The sequence below is a fragment of the Rhamphochromis longiceps genome, linkage group LG12, assembly GCF_057381845.1.
Source record: "Rhamphochromis longiceps isolate RC_006_pf linkage group LG12, R_longiceps_female_GT1.1, whole genome shotgun sequence".
NCBI classification, from domain to species: domain Eukaryota; kingdom Metazoa; phylum Chordata; class Actinopteri; order Cichliformes; family Cichlidae; genus Rhamphochromis; species Rhamphochromis longiceps.
In genome coordinates, this window is record NC_140568.1 from 39637837 (window position 1) to 39650695 (window position 12859).

Sequence of the window (12859 nt, forward strand, 5' to 3'; positions counted from 1 at the left end):
TATTTTGACAGTTCCACATGGGTGAGTGCTAAGACCCATAGGACTGTTAATGTTTAACTTCAAATCACTAATTTAATAGTGTGAGCGTGCTGGATATGTGATGTGGTTTTTAATGTTTGTGTGGTAAAGAACAGGGTTATGGCTTGGCTATAACAACAGGCCACCATGGATGAGACTTGTAGTGATTAATTATTTTCAGTGAGAAAACTCTCTACTGATGGATAAATTAAGCCATGGTCAGTTACTTTGGCTCAGTATTTTGTACATCATTTAAAATTCCGCTCTTTTCAATAAAAAGGAATTCTAACCAATCAATTTAAGTTTGCATAATTTTCAAAGCATACTTGTATTTTTTCTAGTGTGTATGCACCTTAGGTCTCCAATTGCAGTATGTGTACCAGCATGCTGTATGTGTGAGATCACCTGACTCACATCTGCAGACCTTTTGACACTCATCATATCTTTTTGCACCTGGCCTCCTATGATCAAGACTTCAAGAAGAGAGGGCAGGTGTGCGCGCTCCCTGCCCTTATGACTTATAAACCTAGTAGTTTCATCAAGTCGCTGCCCCAAGTGATGCTGGAAGCGGGAGGCAGCTCTTGACTCCCAATATCCATCTTTTTTCCCCTCCCTTGCCATAGTTATAGTGGGGGAAAGCCCAAATGAAATCTACGAGGCCATAAAACAGGCCTTTAATTTGCTTGTATATGCCCAGGAGCAAGCACTACTATTAGCCTCTTGTTTCTCTGGACTGCATGATTCTGCAGGGTATATGGGTTTGATCAGATCAGAAAGAAAATTTATGAGTAACGTTTAGTAGGCTGGGACATGCTGAATATCAAATAAGCAGGTGGGATTCATTGCATCTGTATGTCTCTGCTAGCACAGCAAAAAGGTGACTTGGGAGGAAATGAGAGGGAAAGAGGACCTCTAGCTATGTACCAGTTTGCACAAGATGACAAGAACTTCCAACTTCAAACATATAATCTCATCAAAGACTGAGTGAAAGATATATGGGTGGCTATGGCTGGAGGCCTACCAAACAAAAACAAGGCAATAGTTATGTCTTAATTCACAGTGTGCCTGACCTGAGGAGACCTTGGCATTGCTGCTTCACACAGAAAGAGAGACACAGATCAGAGATAACCATAGTTTTTAGACATGCATGCATGTATTCTGTATGTTATCTGCTATTAGTGTAATTTTATCTTACTGATCAGCTGCAGTGTTTTCTCTGCATTATCATCCTGAGAGCCAAGTTTTGCTTTCTGCTGTCAGCTTGTGATTACTTGGATCTGATAAGTATACAAACCAAGCTTTCTCTTAGGACAGAAAGTCAGAATTTCCTTACATGGCTTAACAAATATAAAACACTATAGAGCACAATCAACTACAAGGTGTTGAAAAACCAAAAGCCCCATTTGAGAATGCAGGGTCTCAGGCTCAGGCTATATTAAATTTACTGCAAGTGCAAATTTAAAGTATTCAGTTGGTAAAATACAGTGGACACGATTATTGTGCAACCTTGACAGAAAAAAATAAATTATTATCCTGTGTATTTATGAAACAAGAATGCCGTCTGGTCCCATGATGTGGTGATAAAGGGGACATGCTGCATGCCTGAGAAGTGGCTGTACCTCAGCAGGTAGCACAGGTCATGGTGATTCTATCCACGTCTGCATACTAAATATCCTTTGGCAAAATACTAACCACAAGTTGCTCTCCAACAGATCCATCACAGTATGAATATATACAAATGTTAGGCAGAAAAAGCACAGATAAGAAAGTGGTTGTAAGAATGGGTGTGTGAGGGCAACCGGACGGAGCTTGAAGAGATCACAACAAGGACAGAAGGAAACTAAGGGCTTAAATATACACATGAGGTAATCAGGAAGGTGAACTAAATTAGACTAATGAAACAGGGCAAGCAGAACTTAACTCAGTGCACACAGGATGAGAGACTATCAAAATAAGACAGGAAACCAACAGACAGAGAGACCCAGGCTGTGTCCCAATTCAGGGTCTGCACGCTTGAAGTACGCATTTTAAGTGCGGTTACGTCACCGCCACGCGACGACGGGTGTCCCAATTCGAAGTGTACTTCAAATGCATACTCCAAATGCGCCGTCGACTTCCCCAAATATCAAGCGTGGTCCGGTGCACGCTTCGTGGTCCCATATATCCCACAATTCATAGCGCGGCGGTGGGTGTGGATAATTTTGCCGCAAAATACGGCAGAAGCGAGCGGCCGAAGAGGTTTTTTTTTTTCCCCCAAACTTTATTGAAATTATAAAGCGAACAGTCAGTCATTCCAGTTCAGTTTGTACAGTAGACATACAAGGCAAATAAGAGTAACAATATACAGTACAATGAAATAAGAAGGATAAATAAATACATGATAAAAAAAAGAAAAAGGGGGGGAATGTGACAGACTTCATAACAACTTTGTACTTGAAAGTTGTGACAGCTCATTCGTTAAACATTTCTGAATGAATTTCAATCAATGATAAACCTTTTTTTATTGGAAGTTAATTTAAGAGAGTTTAAGTAAGATTGCCTGGGGCGCCTCTGTCAGTGCGCCCCAGGGTGGCTGTGGCTACAATGTAGCTTGCCATCACCAGTGTGTGAATGGGTGTGTGAATGGGTGGATGACTGGATATGTAAAGCGCTTTGGGGTCCTTAGGGACTAGTAAAGGGCTATATAAAATTCAGGCCATTTAAGTAATATTCAATTTCAATCAAAAACAAATTAAATGATGGGGTTGAGTTTTGAAATGTACATTTATGTATATGGAATTTCCCTAATAAGATGGAGCGGCCGAAGAGTGAACTGTCAAAAGTACTGAATATGACATCACTTATTTATGTGCGAACGTTTAATAATTAAAGTCACAGACAGACAGACAGACAGATAGACCGATAGATTTATTAGGGGTGCAACGATACACAAAATTCACGGTTCGGTTCGATACTTTGGTGTCACGGTTCGATATTTTTTCGATACAAAAAAATGTTCATGCCTTTTTAATTTGTCATTTATTAAAATTATAAATATATATTTTAACTCAAAAGTACAGTTTTTAAATTTAATGTTGCTGAAACAAAAGTAATTTAAAAAAAATAAATATATCTCTGGGCTCTCAAAGTTTCAAAATCCCTGGTAGCCCTTCGGGCAGGGACTCTTCAGTTTTTGGTAGCCCAAAATAAATTTAAGTAGCCCGAATAAAAACGAGAGCAATTTTTTGATTGATGTTTTGTTTCCTTTACAATATTATACATTATAGTATAATATTGTAAAGGAAACAAAACATTAATCAAAAAATTGTTGAAAAACAAATTACAACATTGTATAAAAATTACAATCATCAACTCAAATACTTGGTTCTAATTGAACAGAAATTTCTATGAACTTGTAAGAACTGTGTAGGACATGAATCAGTCTGTGTCAGATCCTGAATTTGAAATTTCCACTGAAGTCACGGGTAAGAGACAAGTGGAACCAAGATCTAGGCCATTTGCTTTTTGAAGTTTGCAAAGACTGCTAAATTTTGCCAGTGGTAGTTCACTCTTTGCAACATAGTACGCTGTTCTAAACAGATTTTTCAGGTTTATTTTTAGTATGTTATTTGCAATTGGTGTTTGTTCTGGGAAAGATATTGCAGACTGAGCAATAATGCATTTCTTGCATTTCTCATGGGTTCTAATGGGGGCCTTTCTTAAAATGACTGGTCCCAGTAACAAAGGCGCTTGTCGACTCAGAAATCGAGAGAAAACCAACAACACACCCGGCAGAACATTATGTTATTTACACGGGTGCACATAAGTGGTCCGCATGTGCGCATTCGCTGTCAAAATAAAAGACGCGCACCAGATAAGAAGTTGCAACGCGCGTTTGCGTCCATATAAAAAGCACTGTTTTTGTCCGCTAGAGTGGGATTTTCACGGCACATTCCGCACCACATCTCTGTGCGTTCATCATTTGTTTGAAGCCAGCTCACCTCCTGCAACCACTTTTCCGAGAATACGTGCTTCTTTTGTGGTTCGGACTCCTTCTGACATTTGTTTGGAGGTGGAGGAACACCAAAGTAATTGCTTAAAGGAGCTTCTTCGACATCTTTAAGAGTTCTAAACAAATGTCTGTCCTCCTCCAGAAAATCTTATGTATGCAAACACGCGTTGCAACTTCATATCTTGTGCGCGTTTTTTTTTTTTTTTGACAGCAAATGCGCACCTGCGGACCACTTATGTGCAGCCCCGGTTATATAGCTCGTCATATTGCAGCCACAGAAATTCTTTTGTCCATGAAACCATAAAGATGCACTTTCTTTTTGCCTTATAGTCTGATTTGTCATAACTTTTCCGTTTTGTGGTAAGCTTTTCTTTGGCTGTCACTTCTTCACCCTGACCTGTCTTATTTGGCTCAGCAGAACTAAAATATATATCCTGCTGCTTTTACACACACACACATAACGGTCAGCGATTCTCTGCGCGATCAACCTCTTATATGTTTAAGCTTGCTGCGGGAGATTTCACTTGTCATGTTTGCATAGTAAGCTAACGATTGATAAGACGATGTCAGAGGAATTGGTGCGCAAATTATCATCACTCATCAATCAGTGCTGTCGCTCTCTATACACAGTTCGCGCGATTGCAAAGTGAAAGCAAAAAACAAGCGCAAATTCAAATGCGATTTCAATATGTCACATATTGACAGTGGCTCATCGATGCCAATGACATAATTACCCAGCTACATTTCCGAAAGAATGCAAAAGCATTGACATATATTTTCCTTCCTACAATAGCCCGACGGGCAGGGCAGAGATAGATTTTGGTAGCCCGACTGGAAAAATCGCTAGCCCCGGCACGTTGGGATAGCGATTTTGCAAGCCCTGTATGGAAAAGAGAGTTTATTACAGAGAAATGGCTCTTTCCAAAATAAAAGCTATACTATAAGCTTCTTCTGGGCTATATCCTTAGCAGCATATTGTAGCGGGTCAGGGCTGTTCGGGGTTCTGTTTGTACAGTTATGTTTTGTTTATGTTGCCATAGTGACGGGTGACGCCCTCTCGCTGCGACGGTGTGTCTTTCCGGGGTCAGAGGGCGCCCTGTGTGTTGTTGTTGTTGCTGCTGTGCGGTTAGCTAGCGGCAGTGTTCTTCTGCAGATGTCAATAAACGGCTGTGCTCCCTGGCTAGCTCACGGGAAGCAAGACCAAACGACACCTCCGTCTCCTCCTTGTCTGAGCTCGCCACATTGGTGTCAGAAGTGGGATGATGGTGGCACCCCATGTTCTGACCCGAGTGACTTTTCCCCCGCCGGTCGTGACTAGCCGGTGCGCCAAAAGAAGGCACCTGGACATTTGCAGGACTTTGTGTGGGGTAATGGGGTCATCGGGGACGACTGACCCCTTAGGTGGGGGCTATGTAGCGGGTCAGGGCTGTTCAGGGTTCTGTTTGTACAGTTATTTTTTGTTTATGTTGCCATAGTGACGGGTGACGCCCTCTCGCTGCGACGGTGTGTCCTTCCGGGGTCAGAGGGTGCCCTGTGTGTTGTTGTTGCTGTGCGGTTGCCGCGCTGAGCAGTTAGCTAGCGGCTGTGCTCCCTGGCTAGCTCACGGGAAGCAAGACCAAACGACACCTCCGTCTCCACCTTGTCTGAGCTCGCCACAATATTAAACATATCAGGTCCCCATAAGGAGAATCATGTGCTAACGGCTGTCTAAATGACTCGGGTAAAGTTTGTAGCATGCATGCTTGTTGTTTTTGTCTTCTTCCACTTGTCTTTGCACTAGGATGATGTCGGCGTAAATGTGCAGTCATATTCGTTGTGTTCCCACTAGTGCTGTCAGCGTTAATCTCGTTGAAATGACGTTAACGCCACAACACGGCAAATCTCCGTTAACGAGCTACCCCTGATCGCCCGTGCGTGGGGCTAGAAGGCCAACACGTTAACGAGCTAACTGCGCTAACCCACTAGTTCCCACCCATGTAATTGAGCATTGCGTGGCACATCCGACATACTGTTTTACTTTAGTCCATGACGCGCTTACCTTCAGGGTCATACGTCACATGAAAACCAAAATAATTACAAACGCCAGATCTGAATGAGGGTGGGGGAGGTTCAATTTGCCATGTTGCAAGGAGAGCTTAACTTCTGTCTTGCTAGCTTGCCCTGCGCACTGACAATACTATAATATTAGCCATATTATATTGGCCATATTACATTACCACAGTGAGATGACTTTAGTCTCATGAACAACATTAACTAATTGTTATTTACTAACTAATCTTAAATGACTGTTCAGCACAGAAATGAAGCCCAACAATCATGTTTTACAGTCCCGTGGTCTCAGCCTCAGATACTCAACTAATCAAAGTTATGTCATGACAAAAATGAATGACCAACAAAACATTTTTCTCCTTCATTTCTGTCAAACAAAGCTGTATGTAACGTGTCTCGCGGTTAGTATCATGGTTGCTAGGCAACCTGAACAGCGCGACGAAGTGTATACCGTCCCATTTCACAAGCCTCTCACTTCCGCACTTCTCGTACTTATAGTACGCACCGTACGTAGTATGCGTAGTGCGCGTACTTCAAGTGTGCAGACCCTGAATTGGGACACAGCCCCAGATTCCAGACTCAAAACTAGCTTCAGGGAAGGAGTAAACACAGAGATAACAGACTAGCGAGACTGAAGGTAAACAAACATGATGACACTGAAGACAGAACATGGACACAGAAATGGAAGAAAGAAATCAAGAACTCTAAATAGACTCAGAGACAATAGAAAGGAATATTTAGGAACTACAATACAAATTAATTAATCAGACATCAAGAATACAGTCTGAATACTGGTAGAGTAGAAACATGCTCTTCCATTTACTCATACTTTTTAGTGAAGTAATCTTACCTTTTTTTCACACTATAAACATAAACTTACTGTTGTAACATAATAAAACTTGGTGGATACCAACACTGTACCTCTCAAATCAAAAAGAATCCAGTGAAAAAATGAGAATTCATCTTTTCATAAAAAAAAATCTAATTAAGAGAAACAGAAAATCAAGCTGCAGCAGAACTGCTGCTAATGCTGTGAAGAGCACTGTGACTCCTAACACTGCCATACCTTTTTTATATTTCTTGTGTCCTATATTACTTTTAGTGGCATAAGCACAAAAATATTGATTTTCATGTGTAGCAAATCATGAGCATCTCACCTTTTTTGTTTCCTGTTTTGTAGACTGATTATTATTCCCACAGTGACGAGTGCTAAGAGGGAACCAACAGCACCGAGAACAAAGCCCACTTTATCGTCTGTGAGAAATCACAAGAATGTAGTTAAACACTGCTATAAACTATTTATCCTTCAGAACAGTCATGCACCCATCGCAACTTTATTATTTGGAGTATCAACAACATCAAGAGTTTGTAAAACAGTGAGCTTGTTTTAAGATCTCAGCACAAGCTTAGAAACTTTATAAACAGTGACAAATGATGAATGACTAAAAGTCCTTTTTTGGGCTAAACTGTTACATATATAGTGAACGTTTATGTGTCCAAGGACTGGTTGAGTGGCCGAGGAAGCACACACAGAGGCATAAATGGTTATTAAGTAGTACAAGATTTATTTATAGTGCTCACCAGACAAATAAGTCTGGTGAGCACTATAAATAGTGTCAGGCTCAGGGTGATTTTGGGTGAAAAAGAAAAAGAAAGTACTCTTTCCCCACACAACATAAATTTTGCTCACAGTGTTAAAAATCTATTATTCATCCAACTGGTACACTGAATATAAAAGTCCCCCACTTGCTTTTTGACAGTTTGGTTCTTCAACATTGTGGTGACATATCAGGCACACTTAATCTACAAAGACTTTGGTAATATTAACACTGAAAAAGTGTATTTATTTTTACAGCAGGGAACTGATGACAGTATGTATACAGAGGAAAATGACAACAGGAAAATACGCTAAAATGCTGAAGCCTTGATCTTTAATATTTAACTGGATATACAAAACATTTTATTACAATAACTAGAATGAAGGGGTTAGTAACCGTTGTAACAGCAAGACAAGAATAAATGCACCAAGTGGACAGTGCCAAGTGGTCTACAGACACATAAAGTACAGAATTAAAAAGACTGTCCTATGAATTTTAACATGGGCATGGTGAGTCAGTATAAAGTGAATATGAACCAAAGAGAATCATCAGATTTGACAATTTCCTTTGTGCTAAACAGGCAAACACTGTGCTCATATTAGAAAGCTTATTGTTGTTTCATTTTGTTCTAACGAATCACTTTGTTATGTATGCCATTCATATAAAAAACAAATCGCAGGTATTTTCTCATCTAAACCAATTCATAAAATATTTAAAAAAAGTATGATTGGCCAATTAGCCAGAAAGCAACAGTTACTAGGCAGTGTAGCAGTTTTTAAACATACCAACGGGCTTAAACAAAACTAAAATGATAAACCTGGCTTAAAAAAATAACTTGACTCTAAATTGTGCGCACTTGTTTAGGTGATACTGTGATTAAATTAAAAAAATCTAAAATGTTCCTTTGGGAATTGGCAAGCACAAATGAACTATACGACTTTCTATTTGAGTCTTCATTTGAGCACATGTTAAGTGTGATGCTGGTCCTTAAAAATAACCTCAGCTGTGTGAAAAAAAAAACAAAACACAAAAAACCAAGGCACAACTAAAGCTAATAAAGAACTACACCGAGATGCACACTGACAATGTACTAATAGCTTCACAAGCTTCTAAACTACTCTGTGTTAATATCAATGGATCAGATCTGGATGCAGCAGGACTGACATCGAACTTCTGCACAACGACTGAATGCTAGTCCTCCACATGCTCCCAGTATAGTAATAATCTTTACCATTAAAATCAATCTGGTTAGTCCACTCAAATTTCACTGATCAAATAATAAACCCACAGTGAGCAACAGCACTCAGGTTGAAAGCATCACATTTCCACTGAGATGAAATAAACACATGATAAATATCACAGGGTTTGACAGAGAGTATCCCTCACCTGCTTCACCTATCCTACAGTGAAAACAGATGAAATTATATGTTACATATTATCAATTCAACCTCAGAATATTTATGAGTTCATAATGGCTTGGACTGATTAAAATGCACTCCTTTGTCTTTATCTCTGAAAGAAATTGCTAGTCGCTAACACACCCGGACACCCTTGAGCTATGTTCTTAATGCATAAAGCTTTTCTTAACATAGAGATAAGTTTCTGGGTTTTCCTTTTTTTTCTGTCATTGCTGATACCATCTCAAAATCATTCTGTTGACTTTTCTCTCCTTGGTAATAGCAAAGACGTTTCTTGTTCTTGTTATTCTGACAGGTGCAAATATTCTTGGAATCTGAAACATGTATATGATTGAAACTTTTGTCATTATAGGTTCCCTGTACAAAATTAAAAACAAAAAAAACCTGCATTGCATCACCGCACTGACAAAAAGTAAGGTAGGCGCTAACTAACAACACTGCTTGTCAATCATCTGGCATTTAAAAATGTGATTTTGAACACAAAATTACAGCAGTTGTAGTTGTAGTTGCATCGACATCTACAGCATATGTGTATGTTTTAACACAGAATTTTTTTTAATATATTTATGTTACATCCACTCCTCAATTTCTTGCATTTGTACTCGTTTCTTGCCCATTTTTTCTCTACTTAGCAGAAAAAGTAGAGTAGCTTGTGAAGTAGATGTTGATTGCACAAATCAGTGGCTACAGAGTAACAATACAGATTGGTACAAAATCTCCTTTGAAAATAAAGCCTTGAACACACAAACAAAACAGAAATGGTTCTGTTGTTTTCCTTTGACTGGGTTTTTCATGCATAATGGCGACCTCCAAAGAGGTTTTCATTAGATCTAAAGAAGATTCACTGTTTTTTAAAATAATTATTAACCTGTTTTGTTGACTAGAGTTTCAATAACTCAAGTATGAGATTTTATTTGTCCATCAAATACTAGAAACAGCAGGTGAAAGCACACATTACATTCTAAAAGAAAAAAATCAGACATTTTTTCCTTTACTTGCACTTACGCACATACTGTTGGAGAAGGTAAAGAAGATGAAGAAGATGAAGATGGAGAAAAATCAGTAAGTATCTTATGAGCTTCATGCAAGTGGATGTTTTAAAACCAGAAGTGATCTTGTCTTCATGACGGCAGCACAGGGGGGAAAGCTGGTGAAAAATGGCAATGTTACATCTGAATGCATCTTATTTGGTTAAGGAAAAGGCAAATACCAGTGCTGTGCATCAGCAGAACCTAACCTTTTTGTCATACACCTGCTCTTAGATGAGCTGAAGCAGATCATCCACCACAATGTCTGTGACATGTGTGAATAGAACAATAAGTTATTTTTGTAAATTATGGTCATTCTAAGAGTCATAAGAGGCTTATCTGTTCATGCTGGTGGACTCGTCACCAGTGTTGGTCAAGTTACTTGAAAAAGTAATCAGTAACTAATTACTTCCCCAAAAAAGTAATCCCGTTACTTTACTGATTACTCATTTTCAAAAGTAATTAATTACTTTTAAAAACACGATTTACAACCTGAATAGGTGATAAAGCAATAGATTTTTCAGCCCAATTCTGCATAATCCATCATACAAAATGTAATCAAATGGAAAAGTCTCTTTTGCAAGTAAAACACAGCAGAAAATAAATAAAATCAAACACTAGCGGTCCTGTTGCTCTATTTTCACCTGTAAAGCTGGAGCGGGGTAGGCGGAGGTTTACCCTGGTGCAGGTGTGCCGCGGTCAGTTGAAGAATCCGCAAGTTTCTCTGTGAATTCCCCATCACGTCGTAGCGCACTCGGTGCTTGCTTGGAAGTTTTGGGGAGGTTTTTTCGCTGTAAAAAGAAGTTTTCTTCCCACGCACAATGGACGCTAATGTTTTTGTCACTTTTTATGGAATCAAACTCAAAGTAAGGTCAGTACTTCCACGCTTTAAACGCTGCATGCTCATACTCTCTCCCGCACTCAATATATTATCCATTGTTGATCTGCACACAGCTGTTGTCACGAACGTCGCACTCGCTTACGTCACTGTCATGAGACATTCTCGCAAAAAAAAAAAAATCACGGTTTTAGTAACGCAGCGTGCTTACGGGAAAGTAACAGTAATCTAATTACCGTTTTTGCAATAGTAATCCCTTATTTTACTCGTTACTTGAAAAAAGTAATCGGAATGCGTTACTGCCCATCTCTGCTCGTCACTTGCCAGTCACAAATCAATAACTGAAGTTTCACAGTCAGATCCACCCCGCACTCATCACATCTGGTTTCTATATATCAAGATGGCTGAGGTGAAAATAATGAAACTGTGGCTTTGTAACAGGACTTTACAAACCAGTGGGTAATGCAATAGTACACGTCCATCTTTTCTACTGCGTATGATACTAACAGTTAGAAAAATGCGGTTTGAAGGTCATATGAAGTACTTGCTGCAATTCTTCTAATCTTGCTCAGCACAGTGTGAAACAACACATGTCAAATGTTTCAACATTCAACACTGCTGACTTCACATTCTTGTGTTCATTTTTAATTGAATGTTGAATTAATTTGAATTAAATGTAACTTGAACTCAAAATTAAAATATAACAGAGGTGAAAAAGCCTGCTAAGTGGAATTTATCAACTAGAGACTTTCAGTGACAGAAATGGCCACAAGCAAGACACTAAAATGTGAGCAACATGACTGGTTTTAAGGTCTCGAGCTGTCCCTGGTTGGCATTTCAATTCTCATTCTCCTACGCAACCTGAATTTACCAACCACTTTTGCCTCTCTCTCAATGCTCAGCTGCACTATCTCAGGGGAATCTAAGAGAGAACCACAGCGAGTAAATTGAGTGAGGCTTTGTCTTGCAACCCACGTCACTACTCCCTATGAAAATTGCTCGATCCCCTTCTGGCAGCTGTCACCTTCCCTTTAATCACTTTCTTCCCCTCTACGCAAGAAACTGTATTAATATTATAAGGCCATTAAGGTGGGCCAAACCTGTTATTGGTATGCATTTGATACTCAACCAGGGGTATTGTTTTTCAGAAGACCGTGACAAGGCACAGCAATGCTAGTAAGCTCTAGGACCTTGTAAGTCTCTCACAGCCCTGTCAGTCGTGAGATCAAAAGCACTCAGAGGACTTTCAGTCCAAACTCCACCTTCACTTCTCCAACACTCCCATCTTTCTAGCAGAAGATATTAACATTATCCTCACAACACACTGCACCACCACTACCTAAACTCTAAAATGGCTAAAAAAGCACGCCGACAAGTACAGCATCCATCTCAAATAGCTGGGGATTTTAGTGATGGGAAAATTCATACAGAGATCCACTTTTGATGGAAAGGACTTACTGTCACCTCTGCTGATAGCAGGCAACATTTCAGCAGCAACTCATTAAAGTGACTCAGAGAAGAAGTCAAACTGGATGTGGTCACATTTGTTGTTCAGCGGCACAGCCTTTTCATCTCAGCTGTGACTCCAATTCTGCAACTGTTCAGCCTGCACATCGTGCTGCAGTGATTCATTTAAGGGGAGGAGGCGAGATCCACCAGGGCGTCTCCAGCTCTGTCTGTATTTAGTATGTTTACTTGGTTAGAGGTCACATTCGAATGGCGGAGGTAACAGCTCATGCAACACCTGCCATTCCGAACCTCAGGTCATGTTTGCAGTTGTTAGCTCTGATTTGTGTAACGAGAGTGCCACAGCAAATATAATCATTTTCCACAAGGCTAAAAAGGCCCACCTTTGTGTGTGTATGTGTGTACGCCCGTGTAGAACGGTCACATTAAAGCACTACCTCACAGAATATGAC

General features: G+C 39.8%; 1 protein-coding gene across 1 annotated transcript in view; it reads right to left on the reverse strand.

Moving 5' to 3' along the window:
* The window catches only part of susd2 (sushi domain containing 2), a 35259-nt gene that overhangs the window by 4486 nt on the left and 17914 nt on the right, over positions 1-12859 (reverse strand). The window contains exon 13 of the mRNA XM_085426291.1: positions 7216-7312. Within this exon, the coding sequence (XP_085282417.1) occupies positions 7216-7312 (97 nt within the window). The remainder of the gene's footprint in view (positions 1-7215; positions 7313-12859) is intronic.